The following is a 21,688-nucleotide window of genomic DNA, read 5'->3' as shown; positions in this document are numbered from 1 at the left end:
TTGTTTCCGATTTACATAGCACAAGTGCTTTAGTTACTTAGTTTTGGATCAGGGCAACGTATGTGATATTGTCCAATATTTATTTCTCAAACATGCTCGGAAACGTTTGCATTACTTTCAAAAAACTAACACGAGAAGTTTGTCATTTATGGACCGTGCGACTTCTTCCCTTTTCAACTTTTAAATCTATCTACTTTAGTAAACATTAACTATGTAAACAGGCAAAAGAAAAACTCATACAGCCAATTGCCCTGTATAGCTACCTGTACCGTTTACTTTAAAAAAAAACGGTAAAATAATCTCAAGTGCTTTAGTATTATAGAGTTCTAGTGAGAAGAGCGATAAAGAAAATACAGTACCTAATGGATTGTAAAATGTCAAATACATATTACTTTTAATATTAATTAATATTTGTTTACTTTTTCTGTTATACATCATTTCTTCAGTCTTTTATTATTTCCTCGCATTGTTTGAGAAAAGCACCATACATGCCTCGACGGGTTTTGCATGACTCGTACTAATATAAGGCAGATAATACAGGTCTCAGCTGTAACTTATACTCATCCAGCAATCCCTTACTTCCCAGCCTATACAATAATGTACTATTTATTTATTTAATAATGAATATCTCTTTTTGTGATAAAATAAGTCTAACTATAAATCTTAACTAATGGAAACTTAGTACCTTCTACTTACTATATCTACTCATCTGTACGAAGTACACAGTGAACTCGGGTGAAACTTGCTATTACCGCACAATGACAAAACTGTTATGGTACGTTAATAACAAACTTTTATACGCAGTAAATCTAAGTAGTCTAACAATGTTTACATAGGTAAGGTGCCCTTATAGAAGGGCATTAAGTACACTCGGTGGCAAATTTAGAGGAACTGACTTTGAAATGTTCGCAACAATAGGACAGTTTACTAGCATAATTAGGAATTTGTCAGTTACAAGAATTAATATTAATTTATTTTAAAATTATGACAAATACCTATTTATGTAGTTTTTACATGTATCAGATGATATAAAGGATTTTATCTGCACACATATCATAAACTCTCTATAATGCGTTCAAAAACCGCAAATTACGACCAGCATAAAGGTAAACTGTTTAGTTAGAACAAATTTCTTATCTCTGAAAATGTTATTATTGCTTCGTAATAACATCGAATATTCCATGTTTTTATTACATTCAAATTTCGAACATCTCTGAAAAGCAAATCAATTTGATTGGACTTCAATTGTAATATTAGTCGAGGTGAAGTTTTATTCGAAATGAAATGTCAATAGCAAACAAATTTTAACAATTTCACACATTACTTGATATCGAACTATATGATAGTTGGTGCCGATTCTAGTTTGTCTATGAATTAATAATAAAAACTACGGTTGTGTGACACGCGTGAGAAAAGTTTTAATTTGCCGCCATTTCGCCAGTCGTAACATGCGGTTCCTGAACGCATCACAGAGAGCTTATGTGTGTAGATAAAGCAGTGTATGTAACTGTACATAATTAGGCCATAAAACACTCGTGAGAAGCTCACTCGTATTTTAATGCCTTTCATTATGTAACAGTCACATAAACTACTATTTATTTGTCCAAAAACACAATCTATGGACTCAAGAATGCGTTTGGGAGCCGAGTTCTGTGGATGAAAACGTTTATTACATTAAAGTTGTGTATTTTCACAGAAATACTCTGTGCACAGCATAAACAGGAAAGCACTTAAGCGAATCACTTCGTTTAACTATTCTACGTTAGGATAAAGACGAAAAGGGTCAACAACAATGAAAACCATTGAAGCAATTGCTTCCACAAATCCTTTTCCCGCAAAAAGAATGACACGTTCCAGTCCCAGCACTGATTGTAAGATACTTTTTGTATTATGGCTATTGTAAAGTTTACGTATTTTACAGAAAGTTATTGCAAAACACCAATAACACGGAACATATTATTCCATTACTTTATTTTGAACTTATTCAACTTCCCATAAACTGGTCTAAAGCGTTCTAAAAGTCTGAACCCGAAAGTCAGCCGGATATTTAAAGAAAAATATCAAGTAATACGCATTTGAAGCCGACTAGCTCTGTGGCAATTTTTAAAATCCATTAATGGCTTTTAAAAATGTGTAAAGCTTTCACATTTCACGCTAAACGAGATCTTTATGTTTGACATTTAATTAGGGCGCCTTGAAATTAGATACTTATAGGAGCGCAGCAGTTGCGCGTCTGTGGCGCGGTAGCCACGCCACTACTACTAATTTTTCATACAATATCTAATCTGCAAAAGTGGTGCACGTGTGGCGTGACCGTGGCGCTGCAGCTGCGCTTCTAAATATTGTATAAAAATTAGACGTGACGCGGCTGCAACGCTACAGTCGCGCCACTTTAGCGGGTAACTAATAATAACCGTCTAATTTGAAGGTGCCTTAGTGTACTTAGGTTGAACAGTTGACAGATGGGGATACTTGTGAAATAAGGAAAAAAAGAACAACTGCTTCATATAAAATGTTTTATGAACAGCTGATCTTATTTTGGTGAAATTACAAGAGTCCCAAAAGTAAGGACATTCATAATAATCTATATTAAAATTTGGCGACCTCGACCTCGTTAAAACTGGGCTGTGATTTTTTGGTATCGCTGTATGTACATTTTAATTTTGGCACGATATGCAGATCCTAAGTTAATTACGTTACACCTACAAATACAACCTACGTTACACCTAAAAATACACGACGTCAGGGGCTCAATGCGCGCTAGATGATAAAGTCGGTTCGATTCCCGGTAGCATCAATTGAGAAACGAAGCTCTAAATTACTTCTGGTCTGTGTGTACTGGGTAGTGCGTCGAAGGGAATTTCGTTGCTTTTGTACCACCTTACCCATTTCTGCCGCCAAGCAGTATTGTGAGCATTACTGCTTTCCTGGTTTCTAGGGAAAATTTGTTCCAAAATCCAAAAAAATTAAATTCAAATCATTTCTATTTAATTGTTAAGCAAATTACACTTGAACTCGTCACATTTATTAAACACTACCGCTCATTCGTAAGGCAGATTCCCCTGAGATGAATGAGCAAGGAACTGTAGGGGTTGCTCTTTGTAAATATACGTGTATTTGAATATGGAGAAATTACAAGCACATGTGACTTACTAACTTATTGGTGAAATGACAGGCGCATGGGACTTGTCAACTTGTGTCTCAGGGTGGCAGGCGCAGTGGCAACGCCCTTCAGATCTTTGTCATTTAAAGCCTGAGTAGCACGGCGGTTCTGGGCTCTGTCTCGTCACTTATCATAAAAAAACAGTACTGGGAATTCCTTAGTGTGGTTATTTGAGATATTTTTATTATTATTATTATTATCATCTTTTAACGTAAAGGACACTAATAAAATTGCACCGCGTGTTAATAACTACTACTACTATTGCCTACCGCCATTATCGGCTTGCATGTCGCAACGATTATTGAGCACAAACAGTAAACACGAAGTCGAATATTATTTCATAAATGAAACAAATAAATCACGCAACAAAAATACAAGAAACCTTTTTTGTTTCGCTTTATTAGCTTCGGTTATGAGAAGCAAACTTTACGGTCGGGAGGTCACCCCTTCCTATCAGTATGATTTTTCTTTTATTTTACTTTGCTGGTGACTTCTTTTTATTTTTGTATTATAATTATGTTTACGGATAGATATACGGATTTGGTCGTCCGTTTGCAATAAAAACGTCACCGGATCGTATATTTATCTCTTGGAAAAGTCAAAAGTATTGCTTACATTTCTGATTTACATTTTTATTATTTATTTTACCTGTTCTCGTCCAATGTCTCCAGAGGTAGAGGTAGTAAGTCAATCGTTTGAGTGAATTTTCTACTAAAACTTTATGAATAAAAATTTACCTGAGCTAATTTACCTTACCTAAGCTTGTGCCTTTTGAAAAGGCACAAGCTTAGGTCACTGTCTAAGGATACTAACAGATTGACTGCATGTTGGCAGTTAATACGTGAAGTTGTAATCAACCTTTTGCTTTGAATGCATTAACTGCATTCAGTCGATCTCGGCTGCATGAAGTCATTTCGACTGCATGTATGTAGTTAATGTATCAAGTCGTTATCGGAGACCTTGACTACATGAAGTTGATGCAACTGCAACTGCAAATATGCAACTGCAAATATGCATTCAATTTGTTAGCAGCCTAAGAGGGGTTACACACGGCGACGTTTAGTAGCGTTGCATTGCGACACTATGGGTTTATAGGCGGTTGCACCGATGCAAATGCAGTCGCTTATGTTGAATAATTAAAAACGTGCATTGCGTTTGAATAGCAATTGTAGCGCTGCTTAAGTCGCGTGTGTATGTAAAGGTAGATTAGCGACTGCATCGCAAATGCATCGCGATTAAATCGCTGCTAAAAGTAGCCATTTGAAACCACTCTAAGACACAGTCAATATTTTTAAAGGACAATACAGGAAATCAACGGTATTTTTTTTTATATATTCGTCAGATTTCATATCGCCAATAAATAACTTACTAATGTTCATTACTGTGTTCATTAAATGTAATATCCCGTTCATGGGTGGTGGTAAATTAGGTCTTCTCAGCCCAGTTCTAATTCGGCCGATAGGTGCCACACAAGGTAACGTACTAAGGTCATTCTTATATGTCTCACCAACTTATTCGTATAAATTACCTTGTAGACCTTTCCTAGGTCACGGGGAATATATTACGAGAAATGCCAGTAACAAGATTGGGGAAAATTTCTGGAGGATTTTATCGTGGCCTATTTGGTAACCGTCCGTTCGCAGTATAAGGGTTAGATTCTAAAGGGAAATTTATGTTTCCTGCTACATATCGTATTCAAATCAGAAGTTATGGTTTTCCTATAGTTTCGCTTTGTTTATTATATGTTATTGCTCTTACTATTGGTAGGCAACAAGCCTCACACAAGTAAACTTGCTTGGGTAAGTAAAGACAAAAAAAAAGTACTACCGTCCTACCTTTTTTTACCGCAAAGCGAAGCTGCTGCTGTTCCGGAACGTAGGGTAAAAAACATCGTACAGGCACACGAGACAACAAATCATATATCCTTTGACCAACACCACCAAGCGATATTAAAATGTTTTATTAGTAACGCAAATAGTCAAACGGGTTAATGTTTTCCATCGGAATGACCGCCTGATTGCCGGTTTAAATACCATAAAAAATTAACATAGGTAATAAATATACTTTAAATGAATGTACATCATGTCTGTGTTATGTATACATATTTAAACTAAAAGGACACTTCAATTTGACATTGTTTGAATTATACGTGTGGTGTAAATTAAGATATGACGTCACGTTATTAATTTTATTTTGCGATAAGTCAATACATATTAGTTTCGTGTCTCGCTAATAACACTCGTAGGCATGTCTGACGTCATAATGCTATATGTTAGACAAAATCAATATGGATTTAGGTAGATACGATCAACCGACCACTTAGCTGTTTTTATATGTCGATCTAATTGATAAAAAAAAAAACAAATAATACAGATTGGCCGATCGCAAATAATGCCTCTGGTGAATTGGAATGTATTAAATCAAAACTTTTAGTTACGAATTGGTCTATCCAGTAAAAAACCTAATTACAATTTGATATCAAGAAACACTGTAGGTTTTTTTATGATTATCAAGTGACAGGACGAACAATTCATGCGCGTGGTAGTAAACAACACGTTTACATACAAGAGCTGTAGTGCTACTCAGAAATTTAGATCGCAAAGATCCGAGGCGCACTGCCACTGCGCCCGTCACCCTGATAGGTACATAAATTTGAGTTCTATGTGCCTGTACATTCACAGTAATGCTCACATTATTGCTTGGCGGTTATAGTTACTGTTAGTAAAATTGATCGATATCTCATATAATTTTTTTCTTGAGTTCTTAGAATTTCGCATTTGCTACACATTGTACGCTTATGGTCAGATTGTCGTAATCGTGAGACCAATAAAGAACCCGAAACGTTGGTTTGTTTAAAGAAATAAATACATTATTTAGATTCGAAAATAGCTTCATTTCCACCTTTTGTTGAACTCTAATGAATAATTTACAATTCCATTTAAGAATAATAGTAATTGTTAAATTTTTTTTAAATACATTGCATTTCCCATGTAAGTAATTATGTTGTGACTCCACGTTCCTTACTACCAAAAATGTCTTGTACTATACAATACCACGTTTAGCGAGTAAATATTTTAACAGGACAAAATGTCACGAGTCACGATACCCGCACCCCGGTGTCCCGTAAAACCCTGTCTCGTAAACCGTCCTGGATCCATGTACGGCGATCCTGTAATCCGTGACCTTAGTTAATCTTTACATCGTACAATACACACTAGGAATTATTAGAGAAGGTAAATTCTTGTGTAGGTAATTGTTAGACCCGTCGCGTCTTTACCTGAGCTGCTTTGGTTGAAGAAGCTTCAACTGGAATAAATATGTACGTTGGACACACACACTGTAAATACAATGCATATCAGACAATAGACCCCTTAAAGTGCCCAAATATATTTTTATAAGTACATTTCCTAATACTTGTGGATATAAACACAAAAGCCACATATCCCTTTCCTTCTACACATATAAGCTTATTACGTTACTTAAGACTCTTTTTGATCACGGACTGTTTGTATACTTATTAAATAAGTAAAAAAAAAACAAAAGGAAGATGTATATCCGTAATCATTAGTCAAGGTATGTTCATCAGTAGTAACGTAAATACAAAAAAAGACTTGTTGTTTTCAACCTTAAAGTCGGTATCAGGAGGTTCTCAATTCGTCTGTATTTTTGTGTGTATGTTACGTGATTACTTCGACGTTTGCGAACCAATTTCGATGTTTCTTTTTTGTTGGAAAGGGACTATCTTAGTAGTGGTCCCGTTCAAATTTGAAGAATATATTCCACCTCTAAGTGTTGCAAATTAAGGAATGAATCCGTTTTATTGAATACCACCCACTTTCCGTTCACCGATTTCAATAAAACTTGACACACATCTGTCATTCCAATGAAAATAAAATGGCAAGGCGGCCTAGAGTTGAACTGATGATGGAAATGGTAGACAACACGTGAGATGAACACCTCCACGGTATACAGCAGCTACCTAGCTGCTGCATACCGTTGAGGTGTTCATCGTTGAGGTAATTAGTAATGTTGTGTTTGGATTCGTTTTGACGAGGACTTCCATGTGCGTTTAAATTACGTCTCCTCAACGAGACCGCGGTAACGAAACTTTTGAGGTCGATTTTTTTTGTAAAGTTATAATTATGTCGTGTTTATCAAAATATAATTTGTAAAACGCTGCTACAAATTTATGCCATCCTAATTCTATGCCTGTCACTTCAATCGAGTTAAATTTTTCGGAGTATAGCAACTGAATGCCCCTTCCAGAGCCACTTCGAATTTTTTAAATCGATTATACTCGAGTCAAATACATAGCTCTTTCAAATAACATAAAATGTGTCAAGTGGCGACAAGCTTCCAAAATTCAACTATGCACAGCTGATGCTTTTTGAGGTTAAATGGCGCCTTAAAAACGAATTGCAAACGCCAGCCCGTTACACCATACCGTATAAACATCTAATGCTAAAACAATTTTGACAAACTTTAATTATTAACATCACAAAATAAGACATAAAATTCTGAATCAAACTACGTGAACAACTATTTGGCATAAAGTTTGAAGTTACAGATGACTACGGATTTAAAGTTAGGTTACTCCATAAGACATATTACCTACTACCGTACTAATACGGTTCATTTTGCCTGTGTCGAGCGGCAAGGACAATGGCTTTATTTTTAGCCGATTTCAAAAAAGAAGGAGGTTCTCGATTCGATTGTATGTCTTTTTTTTTCTTTTTTTCTGCATGTATGTTACGCGTTAACTCCGGTATTTGTGAACCGATTTTCATGATTCTTTTTTTGTTGGAAAGAGGGTACCTCCATAGTGGTCCCATTTAATTTTGAAGAAAATCATCCACCTCTAAGGGTGGCTGTTCACGCATGAAGATTCATTTTTATAAATAGCGCCTTAATTTTATTATATGGAGCAATTATTTTAATGGTTGATTTTGCTATTCTCCAATTCAATGCGTTTGTCTCTCAATATACTTTGAGTAGTGAGAATCGATTTTTATTATCTCCTGTGTCAAGTCCCGTTTAGTGGCGAACTAGGGGATGAATCCGGGTTTGCGCACTTTCCGGGAACCGATTACACTAAAACTTGGTAACTAAACTCTTTTGCAAAAAAAACGGGCACTTTAGATTTTTTTCTCTACTTCAATGAAGAAGAACAAGAAATAGGTTTTATTAATTTGACGATATATTGGCATGTTATTTGAAGCATCCTGGCATAATTCTTTACGTTCCAAATTTAAAATTTGAAATTAATAAAAGAAAAATAATGATTATTGTTGATTAGTCTAAAATTGCTTTACTAATGGCGCGAATTGCTGAATCGATTTTTAACTGATTACGATATTTTAAAACTTTTTGGATATTTTCTGCAAAGTAAACAATTTAATCTTTCTTTTTACATTAAATACCACTTTTTGATATGAGTGATAAAGTGATAAGGGCCGGTAAAATTATAGCCCTACTTGAAGAAGGTTGTTCGCAAACTTACGTGTCTCAGCGGCTAAATGTGAGTCGTTCAACTGTCCAGAGGACTTGGCAACGGTATCAAGAGACCGGTTCGGTCAAAAGAAGACCCGGTTCGGGAAGAAAACGATGCACAGAACCAAGAGATGACCGCTTTTTGGTGAGTCAGGCGTTGCGGAATCGTAAGGCGTCAAGTGTGGACCTGAAGAAGAGCCTTGAAGAAGTAAGAGGAGTAGAAGTTAGCTTATGGACGGTCAGGAGGAGGCTTTTGACTGCCAATATCAGGAGTTACCGCCCAGCTCGGGGCCCTAAATTACTCCGTGAGCACCGTGTTGCTCGACTTCAGTTTGCTCGGAACTGTGCTTCATGGACTCTGGAGGACTGGAATAAAGTATTGTTTTCTGATGAAGCTAGAATCTCTTTGTGTGGAGAAGACCGACGCCGGCGAGTGCTGCGAAGACCACGGGAACGCTATGCGGAAGTGTGTTTCGAAGAAATCACTCCTTATGGCGGAGGCTCCGTTATGTTTTGGGCAGCAATTAATTCGACGGAGCGTACGGAGTTAGTTTTCATAGAAAATGGAACATTAAATGCACACAGGTACATAATGGAAGTCCTAATTCCATATGCACAACCCACATTGACTGCACTTGGGGAAGATTCCATTTTTATGGACGACAATGCTCGCCAGCATCGTTCTGGCGACGTGGAAGCGTACATGCAAGAACTTGGGATCCGTCGTTTAGATTGGCCAGCTCGAAGTCCTGACCTCAATCCAATTGAGCATGTCTGGGATGTTCTAAAGAGATGGGTAAGATCAGTGCAACATGCTCCACAAAACATCAGGGAGCTAAAAAGAGTCATTGCAGAAGAGTGGGAACGTATTCCTCAAAACGTTATTAAAAACATCGTGGAAAGCGTGCCCAGAAGGATTCAAGCTGTGATTTTGGCAAGAGGAGGTTCTCTCGTTATTAGGTTTTTACATTTGTAACTTTATTTAATTAAAAAAGTAAAAAAAAATCTTGTCTTTATTGCCGACCACTTCTTATTGTTTGGGCGTGTACATCGGTTTTAAAGAATCCAGCGTTTTTTTTTCTTTTAATTGCCCGAATTCACTTCACGCGCATTAATTTACACGATTATAAGTATACAGACTAAGTCAAAGAAATAAATTTCATTCAATTAACTCAAATCGACTTTAGAACGTAAATTTCCTTAGGTGCCCGTTTTTTTTGCAAAAGAGTGTATATGTAATTCCACGCACTTTTGAGGTCGGTTTTTTTAGTACTCTGTACTAAGATTATATAATTTATTTTTTAACAAATGCAATTAAAGCTATATGAAAAATGTATATCATATAGCATACGTATTCTATTTAGTTCAGTTGATATAAAAAAAAATCATTGATACATGTGAAGTACCTACTGAATAGTTAGTATTTTTTCGTACCGTGAAACGTTTTTAGGAATCGTGTTTTCACGCCGTATACCAATCAACGTATAGCCTCAATTTTACTAAATATTTTTTCAAAGTGATTGATTCGACACTTTCACTGTTACACGGAATCAACCATAGCCATTTTAGGTTCCAATTAAAACACTTGCAGGTACTTTGTTTTCTTTATTAATTCTCTCGTAAGGAAAGAACTTATTTTACGAGATAGTATTTTTTTTTTAATTTTATTATTTTTTTTTTTATACATGACAGGCAAATGACTCCACTCCACCTGATGTTAAGTGGAAAGTGGTATCCAAACGCGAAGGAACCTAGTGCAGCGATGAAATCCTCACTGCACTAGCCACCTCCACCCTGCCTGCCTACAATATGCCTCTTCTTTTAGTAGCCAATATTTCAAATGGAAAATGTGCTTAGACAGTTTCGTATATATGAAAATGGAAAGATAAGGGATAGTTTGTAAGATAGAATTAAAATATTGGCTCAAAACTGGGTTGCTAGATTTTGTTATCGCTGCTTGAATCTACATTTCTATATTGTAATGTTATACAGGGTACTAAGTTAATTACGTTGTGAAAATTAAACAAACTGGAAAAAATTACAAAGTGAAGTATTTTCTACAAGACTTTGGTGGTGCGGTTAGCATGTAGCATGTGATCGCTAGATGAGGATTCCCGTATTCAATTCCCTGTAGGACCAATTTGGGGAACTTTTTTTCTTGATTTTTGATTTGATTTGATTTGATGTAAGTAGTCTGGGTAGTGCCCAGTTCGTTAATCTGGTATTCATGGTACAGAGTACGCAAGATGATATATTTAATTATCTGGCACATTATTAGTAAAACGTTATTTTATATATTTTGGTCCTGCGGGTATGAAATATTTGTATAGGGATAGCTATTTTAAAAATCTGCATATTTCTTTTTCGAGATATCGGAGAGGATCATAGTAAATGTTGTTCATATTAACGAGTGAAATCACCCCCAAGGGTGTAACGCAATAAAGTTAACAGCCTGTATGGTTCACAAAGGACTTTTAATATTTTAGGTTAATTTAACAGCGCCTCTAGAGGCGCATTGTGAGCACTAGTGCTCACAATGAGTATTAAAATTGCCGATACAAATATTTTATTCGGTCGCTACTATCGACACTGTAAACTCGTGGTAAAAATATTATTTAAATGCAAAATAAACTCACAAGTCACAATTTAAAAAAAAAGTATAATTTCAATTTTTGAATCTAAAAACTCGATAAGTATTTTTCAGTTTGTCTCAAAGTGTAAATGTAAATATTTTAATTATGTTGATTTTTTCCAGCAAGTCATTTGTTTCGACATTATTATACATCCTACAGCTGGGCACGGGTCTATTCTAAAAGGGAGGTACAGGCCAAAGTTCGCTACGCAGCCCTCATGCGGGTTGATGACTTCACACATTTTGCAAGGGTTGCTTATATTCTTCGACATGCAGGTTCCATCACGATGTTTTCCACCACCGATAATGAGAGGTATTGCTATTTAAACACTTACAAATGTACGTAAGTTAGAAATTAAAGCCATTTATTATTAATAAGTTTTAATCGAATTTATTAAACTTATTAGTTATATAATAGGAACACTGGCATTATTTTTAAAGAATATATTTTAAATTTGATATTCCATATGAAACTGTCACTTATATTATTTTTTTTAACGAACACATCATCGTGTGGACTCATACGTTTTCTTTTTTACAAAGCTATAAGATGTTATGGGTATTAGTATAATAAAATGGAAAATTCATCCTCAATCCCTTCAGTGACCGCGGTATTATGTTGGTAAAATCTTCCCAGTCTACTATTACCTATAATTACATAGGAAGATGCAACTACTACAGCTGGAGCTTTGCAATCACAATGTTGCTGATAGACGCAGATCTCTGAGACTTCATCGCGCAGCCGGTTAGTGAAAAAAATGAACCCAGAAGAAATTCATCGTGACCAACGTGTGAGATAAAAAAAACTGTCATAATATTTGTGAAAATGTCTAGTCAATCGTACTAAGCTGCAACACGGCTAGGCAAACTTGGAAAGCACTCGAAAAAGAATACGCTAACAGCAGCCACATTAGACGTCTATCCTTATTAAGGAGACTGTAGCCTCGAATCATATCCGAGTATAAAGCGATACATAAGTGGCACTCGTGATGCTCAGCAAAAACTATCTATCTATCGGTTATGGGAAAACCCATGGAAGATGAATCTATTGGAGTAGTAATGCTCTCAGGATTACCAGAAGTGTAATGGCCTAATAACCTATGGTAATTAGCTATTGAACACTCCGGAACAAGCATAACGTCGGATTTTGTCGCAACAACACTTCTGAAGAAAGACCATCGACGGGCAAACACCTCGGTCAATAACAACCAATGTCGATCACGCAATTGCTAAGCAACCGTACTACTATTAGGCTACCACCGCTCTAAGTCAGTGGCTTATGAATTTAATATTTATTCCGTCCAAAATTTATTACCATCAGTCAGATAAGAAATCATCGAGACCAATTTGATGAGCCCAAACACGACAGACAGAACACGACGACGAGTCTACTGTAACTAGAGGTGGGCATTTAAACGAAAAGCTCTTAAAAACAATTTACTGTGACCGTTAACAACGTGCTTATGTTTCAAGTCCCGCCATCTATGTTTCCTAAATAAATTGATTTGTCAATATGAATAATGATTATATAAATAAAAATAAAACTCGTTTCAAAAATAAACTTACTTATCCTAAAACCTTTAGTGGTCTACTTCTGATTTTCGCTATCAACACAACCTTGCAAGCTTTTTTTAACACGAAAGTCTATGCGCTTCAATAGTTTTTCTAAACGATTTTGTAAGCTTCAAACTAAAAAGCGTTTAAGTGAAAAGCGTTAACAAAATCACGCTTTTGTTTTAAAAAAAAGCACAACGTTTAAACGTTTAAAAAAATAAACAGCTTTTCCCATATTTAACTGTAACTAATGAGGAGTTAGGAAATAAGGTTACAATATTATTGTAATGCCATGGAATTTCCGTCATACACTAATTTCAAATCTCTCAGACAACTGGAAGTAAAGTACATATTCATGCTTTGACTGAGACCTTTACATTAACAGGAAAATAGCTTTAGATCAGTCCATCTGTTTGGGAGCTACGATGATCCAGAGATACAAGCGAATGTGTGGGGCAAAGTCGACTTAGTCGTACATATCTGGTCAGATGTCCTAATAAAGTAAACTAGAATAGAAATAGATTCCAATATTCAATATTCTTTATTTGCATTCCACAATAGTGTACAAGGTGTTACATAGTAAAAGAATCACATCATGAATCATTTCGGGCACAACGGAAGAGAGTAAGAGTAGACTGTTTTCAATTGTTCGTTTAAGTTACAAGCTTTCAATTAGAAATCTATTAACATTATATTCAATAACATTTGCGTAATAACATTTTTTTTACATTTTATTTCTTTCGGTTTTTAATAGGTCGGGCAATTTGTCGTAAATTTCTGTGTAGATTTCATCTAGATCTGGGTAAAAATAATTTATTTTTTTATCGTATTACATTATTTTGATATAACAAATTTCCATGTCTCAAAGATGTATATTGAGGGCAGCGAAGTGTATCGTACTTTTGGAAGTGAGGTCGGCAACTAGTGGTTTATTTAAGGTTTATTCCTCTACTAGCATCAACGAAAGACGATTATCAAGTCCATAGCAAGTTGCGGCACATATTCTCTGTCTACACCATCGGGAGACACTCGTGATAGTATGTAATGTATGCATGTAAACATTGCACTAATAATATTTTCAAGACTACCTACTCATATCAGAGCTCCACAGGGAACCTAGTCCCATAGTATAATACGGGAAGCAGTGTAACTTCCTACAAACGCAGCAGCGCACGCAGCTTATACGTGTGCGCGTTCGCCACGCGCCGTGTACGGACGGATGCACGCATTCGGATAATCTCGCAATGCAATCAAGTTGCACCGCGCGGGTTATCGCTAGCGCCATTAATAATAGAATTAAAACTCTAATTAAAATTGTAATACTAAGTGATGAATAAGTCATGCGCCTGGTGCTAACTGACACGCCTGTCCATAACAGTTGCAGTAACACTCGGACAACCTGAGACATATGTTAAAATGTCCCATGGTGCCTGTAATTTCACCAGCACTTTTACCCTTTGAAACCGAAACGCAGTAACATTACCGCTTGGCGGCAAAAACAGGTAAGGAGGTTCGCGGATGTTTAAAACATTTCATAAATATGGTAGACGTGTTTATTGTTGTGTTAATGGTTGTTTCAACAAGATTGCCTCAAATTCAGAATTGCTTAGCTACTCATTTCTATTTCATAATGATACTCTCATAATCGACAGAATAGTCCGCGTTTTTTTTTAAATATCAAGTGACGGGATGCAAAAGTTGTGCACCTAACGGTAAGCTACACGCCTGTTCATAACAATTGCAGTGCCACTCAAGGGCTTTAAATCGCAAAGATCTGAGGGGACTGCCACTGCGCCCGTCACCCTGCGACATAAGTTGACAAGTCCCATGTGCTTGTAATTTCACCAGCACCTTAACCCTTCAAAACCGGAACACAGTAATGCTGACATTACTGCTTGGCGGCAGACATAGTTAAGGCGGCAGTACTTCCCTGGACGAACTCTTTCACATGGAGCTCTACTGCTACTAAAATTGCGTTGCTGTTATAAAAATATCAATATGTAAATACTGCATTTCACAATGGTTATTTCAATAAAGCTCAAGCATATTGTAATTAAAAGATGTAGTAATGTGACAACCCTACGTTCCAAGCGAACATGTATACATTGACGTACCAAATCGGCGAAAGTTGCGCTGCTTATCTTATTATACTATGGTATTACTTTACATATACCTTATCGCACTGTTAATACAATAGTGTATTAACTCAAAAAGTGTATTTATTTAGAATAGATGAAGAACGAATTACTCACTTCCCCGTGGAAGATTATTATAATTTATTTTTAAATATATATTATAATAAGTTAAAAGTTAATTAGACATCTAAATAATTTCCTACTTGGCAAATATATTTAAAGATAAAGATACAAAAATGATTTCATATTTTTCAGTAAGGACTATTTTGTCGAGAACTAGCTCACAAAAACGTTTGTCTCATTATGAGTTAAGTGGATATTATCTTTTAATTGTGCCTTACAATATTGTAACGACGGTTTTATTGACGTGTAAAGAATCAAATTTTACGTTCAGAAATGTTATAATCTCATATTTTCAGTTAAAACACTATTGTAATGGCAGATATGTGGAACAGGACTTACTTGTGGTTCCTCGTTAAGCTTTCGATGGTGTTCGTGACTGGGTCCAGTAGATCGCTTGTGAACTTCGTGGTGTGATAACAAGTAGTAGCCCTTTAAGGAGCCAATCTGTAACAAACAAGCAACAATTTCAATTGTTATTCATCTCACGTAGATATAGACACAGCAGTCGTAGAACCGATAAACGTTTGAGTCAATAAACTTCTAAAACGTTAATATAAACGGCCTCTACGATGTTGTGTTGTATATGCAGTATATAGTTGACATGGAGGGGGGGCCCTATACCTGTATCTAACAATGCACGGTAAAAACAAATTACTTAGAAAAAAACAAAATTCTTTCTATGAAGATAAATTTATTAAATCCAACAAAACGATCCTATCTGTATATTTATAGGGATATAGACTCTAGAGAATAATTACTTGATAATAGTAAAAAAAAGTCTCAAAAGTGTATTTTAGTTATAAGACAGAAATATTTAATCCAAGAGCAAATTAATTTACTTAAGTCATAAAGCTACTCTAGATTCAACAAAATATTTATCAGTTATTAGAAATTTCTGATTTTGACTTGAAAAAATAAAGAATGAAAAATTGAGAGGTACTTAATTATTTGACTGAAGATTTGTTTTCTATATTTAAGTGTGTAGCGCTGGTCAACGAAGGGGTTGCGTAGCACGACGAATTGAGACGCAGACTTCAGTATAAGAAGGCGTATACTATCAAAAAGGGTAAATTTACAGGGTTATGGACCCAACAGTATGTCTCACTAGCGTGAAAGCACATAGTTCAGTGCCAAATCTTAAAGTAGCAGAAATATGACGGAATCGTCTCAAATACTTGAGTGCCGTTCTGTGCCATATAAATGCTATACCGGTGGAAAGCATTGACAATTCTTTTTTTTAGGACACTTTGCAGTTGACGGCTGATGGCCGTGACTGCGCCACCGGAAGAAAAGGGCGAGCTGAAGGCTCATAACTAGAGATGGGAAACACTGCTTAATTTTTTTTACGTTTAAATGTTATGCTTTTTTTAAAAAAAGCGAGCTTTTTTAAACGCTTTTTAGTTTGAAGCTAACAAAATCGTTTAGAAAACGTTTACGCGCATAGACTTTTATGTTAAAAAAAGCTTGCAACGTTGTGTTGATAATGAAACGCAAGAGTAGGCCACTAAAAGTTTTAAGATAAGTAAGTTTTTTCTAAGAAACGAGTTATCTTTTTATTTACGACATAACATTGTTATATTAATATTTTGTTCATTGGCGTTTAAAAGCGTTCAAAAACATAAGTTGTTTAACTTTTGTAGTTGTTAACCGTTGAAATGGAAAAATTGCTTATTTTTTTAACGTTAAAACGTACGTTTAAGAAGCGTGCTTTTCACTTAAACGATTTTTAGATTGACGCTTAAAAAGTCGTATAGAAAAACGTTTAAGCGCATAGACTTTATGTTTAAAAAAGTTTGCAATGTTATGTTGAATTAATTTGTTTAGGAAACATAGATGGCGCTACTTGAAACTTAGGTAAGTTGTTAAAAATGAAATTGTGTATCTATAGAACTAACCAGTGACCAACGCTTACGCTTAAAATGAAAAGCGTGCTTATGCGCTTATTTTAAAAAGCAGACTTTTTAAGTGCATTTCGTTTAAACGCCCACCACCTCTACTCATAACACGTAAAATAAATTAAAAGCTAAGTAGCAGGCCTGAGGACGCCCAAATGGGAACGGACCTCGAATTAAGGCGCTACTGAAAACATAACAATTCAAAACATACACACATCAAAAAAAGTTTGCGATCAATAGCATAAGCTCCTATAATTCTTTAAATTTAACTTTATCAAGAAAAAATCTATGTTGTATGCTTTCTTTAAATAGGAATACCCTGTTTGAAATTAAAATATAAAACTATTTTTTATTATTTATTTTAAAAAATTGAGCCATTAATCATAATGTAATAGTGATAGAAATTTCATAGAAAGAAAAAGACTGTTTAATTAAACTTAAACAACAATTTATTATTAAAAGGTGTGAATTCAATATAAAATAACTCCTCCCCTGGCTCGAATACATGCGAAGATCCTCCTGGGCATGCTGAGGATCAAGTTATCCAGCATTTCCTGGGGTAACTTATCCCATTCTTCAATAGCGGCTTCCCTGAGCTCTGGAACTGTCTGGGGACGTGGCTCACGGTTCCATACCGCTCGTTTAAGAGCATCCCACGCGTGCTCTATTGGGTTTAAGTCGGGCGAGCCGGCAGGCCAGTCTAATCGTGTGATACCGTATTCTTGAACAGCAGCATTGACTCGTTGAGCTCGATGTGCGGGCGCATTATCATCGACCAGTACAAATTGGTGCCCATGGTTTACTCGGAATGGTCTGACGATATCATCAATAGCAACTGCTTTGTACATGTCTGCTGTCATGAAGCCCCGATACGGGATCAAAGGCGTTCTAGCTCCAATCATAATGCCACCCCAAAAGGACACCGATTTTCCGCCTTGCTGAACTGTTCCAGTGGTAGTTCTTTGTCTTTCACGGTCGCCTGGTCTTCTCCAGACACGGACACGTCGGTTATCTGGATGAGTGCTGATTCGGGATTCGTCAACGAAGAGACAGTTTTGCCAAATGTTTTCGTCCTCACCTTCTTCATTTTGCCGAAGTCTAGCCCACTGCAATCTTCGTTGTTGACGCTGCCGGGAATTGAGCGGAGCTCGCCAAGACCTCCGTCCTCGTAATCCAGCCTGGTGCAAGCAATTGCGAACGGTCTGCATGCTAACTTCAAGCCCAGAGACGGCCCTGACTTCTGCTTTTATTTTAGTGGCGTTGATTGTTGGATCACGGGCTGCCAGCAATCTAATATAGCGCTTTTGGGCAGCTGTCAAAACAGTTGGGCGACCGCTGCGGGGTCGGTCAGCTAAATTCCCCATTCCGTGATACCTCTGCAACGTAGCCACGACACAGGATTGAGATATAGCAAGTCTGCGTGCTATTCTCTCGTGGTGTATCCTTCTTCCCTCAAAGTTACTATTCTAGCTCGTAAAACCTCTGATAATCCTCTTGGCATTTTTTCAATCACAACTTTCCGCGAAAAATATCTTGAATCGCTTATAATTGACTAAATCAGATTTCTGAATGAGCGTAAGCTAGGACTGAAAGCCTTTTTATATGAAAAAACAATTGAACGGGGTCATTGTTTTATGTTCTAATTTATTTTTAAATAAAGAATCTAAAAAGAAGAAAAAATCATAATATAAACTACAGTAACAAAAAAGATTTCAGTTTTTCGAAGTGATCGCAAACTTTTTTTGATGTGTGTAATGAGATTACTTTTGAAGTTAAGTACAAAACGATAGCGCGTTTCAGAGTACAACTAACCATCTAGGAGTGTCGCGGTGGAACTAATTGCATATTAAAGTTGTGCTTGTTACAAGTGTAGTTTGATTTCATGCTGAAACCAAATTTCTTAAATTATGACTACAAAGGTCACACTAACAAACTACAAAGATATACTACAATTGTTTCTTTAAAAAAATGACTTTATGATTTTTATGATTACAAGCACAGTAAAAGTAATCATTACCGCGTGCGCTTTCGGCGACATGTCGCGACAACACTGACTATGACAACGCAACGAAATGTTGCTTTAAAAAATATACTCTAGAATTTAGAATATTAATCTGAATAGCAAATTACTTCTTTTTTGTTTAAGAATATATTTTCTTAAAATACACCCAAGAAATTTTGGATTCATTTAAGATTATTTAAATTTGATGTAAGAGGTAATTTCTTGATGTAAGTAACGTCCAATTAATTGATTAGAAATCAAATAAAATCTTGAAGTGAACGTATTTGTCTAAACATTAGAATAAAGTTGAGAGTAAAATGGTATCAGAAAAAGATAAGCAGTATTTTTGTAATGACTATATTTTATTACTTTTAATAAATATTCTTTCAGAAGTAATAATATTTTGAGAAATTGCTCTTTCTTATTATAGAATTCCTTTTTTTCTGTGTGGACAAATATAGTGGATGTAATAAAGAAAAACAGTGAATAATATGTAAACGCACATACTCATAGCCCCGCACTAGGGAAACCCCTGTATCGCGGGTGCCATGGACACACACATAGACAATCACAAACAATAATAATAATGCACACACTCAACATAGCCCCGCACTAGGAAAACCCTGGGTCGCGGGTGCCATGGACATACATATAGACAACCAAATTTACAAACTAAAATTACATCCAAACTCACGAGAGAAATAAATGTAGGCCATAAAAATATTTGTCCCGGCCCGGGAATCGAACCTGGGACTTCTGCGTGGCAGCCGGGCATGGTAACGGCCACGTTCGGCCACGGAGGCAGTAAATTAATGCACGACAGTTGTTTTTTTTTAAGTAGCGAAAATACGTGTACAGATTATAACAGAATGGTGTAGTCAAATTACAAAGTCATATTCAGTTAACGGTATCTATTTTCACTCGGTATAATGATGTTTGATGTAATTTCAAGGGATATAATCACTCATGAAAGGGTATAATTAATTAATGGCACAACAACGATAACAAACATTAGATATAATAATTATTAGCTAGTATAATAAATTAATGGCATAAGTTTAACCAGGATAATTTACTAAGTAATCATCAAACCCTATTCACGAGCTAGCTCTTGCATGTCCGGCGAACGGACATAGACATATAGTTATAAATGTATTACGTGTTTGCTGTGTGTGTTTTGAGAAGGTAAACATTATTAGATAACCCATAAACAGTGTTGATTACAATAAGTATGTATAAGATTTACGCGTGGAACAAACAGTGAGTACTGATTAAGTGTTTAATTGTTTATTCTTATAATTTAATTTCATGAATATTACATTATTTACAATATTTTTGCAGGTCATAAAAAACAATGGCGAACTCCCATATAAAATTTTGTTGATAATATTTTGTATGCGTGTGTTTATGAAAAATGTGTAAAAAAAATAAAGTTTAAATACTGAACAAACTTTGTTTTAGGTTCAGTTCGAAGTTTTGGAGGTCATATTTTAGATAATTGAATAAAATATATTCGGCGTATTATTATATAAAAAAAAACTACAGAAGTCTCAAACAAAGTTAATAGAAGCTAACTGGTGCCACGGGCTTTTGACGTGACGAAAGTTCAGAGGAAAATATGTTTTATATTCAAATGGCTTGAAGTTAAAAGTTAAATTATGGACATGTGTTGATTTGGACTTATTACCCGCGGATAGCTATACGGTTGTGAGTGAGGCACATGGATGTCGCCGTTGGCTCGACAACTGTTTACTCACCGGCGCGGCGCGACTTACTTTAGTGACCGCCTCGGTGTTGTATGATGTTTATTGGTCGGATCATTATCCATTATTAATTGAATGCAATATAGATTTGATTATACCTAAAATACTGAATTATATAATGTCTAACAATAAAGTAATTTGGAGGTAAAGAGATGATAAACAAATAAATAATTATCTCGAATACTGTAATTTAAAGCTAAAAGAATTTATTTTACCTAATGAATTGACTGTATGTGCTTCCAATTTCTGTTCCATTGAAAACCATAAGTTATTAATAGATACTATTTATCATGATATTGTAGGTATACTTACAGAGGCTTCAGAACGTAGTTTTAAGCAGTCTAAGGGTGGAGGGCATATGAACAAGCATATATAATATACCTGGTTGGAACAAGTACGTCAGCGGTGCGCACAGGGAGGCTCGGCTTTGTTATGAAATGTGGTTATTGTACGGTAAACCAACTAGTGGACATATTTACAATCGTATGTATCAATCTAGGAAACTTTTTAAAGGCAAACTTAAATACTGTCAGAAAAATTCAGAACAAATAAAAATGGACATTATTGCAAATTATCACTCATGTAAGAATTTCGGTAAATTTTGGAAAAACACAAACAAATTAAATCCTAAACCGAGTCTTCCTGTGAGTGTCGCTGGCGTGCACGATTCAGCTGAGATAGCGAACGCGTTTCAGCGCCATTTCAGGATAAGCTCGCCACTCGTGCCTGTGCTGCGGGTGCCCATGCGGGGTCTAGTTCGGATGTATTAAGTATTAGATTCTCACCGAAGGAAGTGCACTCCATAATAAACAAAATGGAGAGGGGAAAGTCTCCATGTCCAGGTCACGACGGCCTCAGCATCGAGCACCTGAGGTACGCTGGTATGCACTTACCGAGGGTTTTGGCGTTGTTTTTCAACCTTTGTTTGAGT

At 35.9% G+C, this 21,688-nt stretch overlaps 1 protein-coding gene across 1 annotated transcript in view; it reads right to left on the bottom strand.

Annotated features, from left to right (window-relative positions):
- Window positions 1–21,688, bottom strand: part of LOC113234898 (furin-like protease 2) — a 331,380-nt gene that overhangs the window by 25,632 nt on the left and 284,060 nt on the right. The window contains exon 3 of the mRNA XM_026470420.1: window positions 15,437–15,541. Coding sequence (XP_026326205.1) covers window positions 15,437–15,541 — 105 coding nt within the window. The remainder of the gene's footprint in view (window positions 1–15,436; window positions 15,542–21,688) is intronic.

This window comes from Hyposmocoma kahamanoa, unplaced genomic scaffold (assembly GCF_003589595.1).
Source record: "Hyposmocoma kahamanoa isolate Upper Pololo Valley unplaced genomic scaffold, ASM358959v1 86, whole genome shotgun sequence".
NCBI lineage: Eukaryota > Metazoa > Arthropoda > Insecta > Lepidoptera > Cosmopterigidae > Hyposmocoma > Hyposmocoma kahamanoa.
The sequence above is the reverse complement of the archived record's forward strand: the minus strand, read 5'-3'. Positions and strand labels throughout refer to the sequence as shown.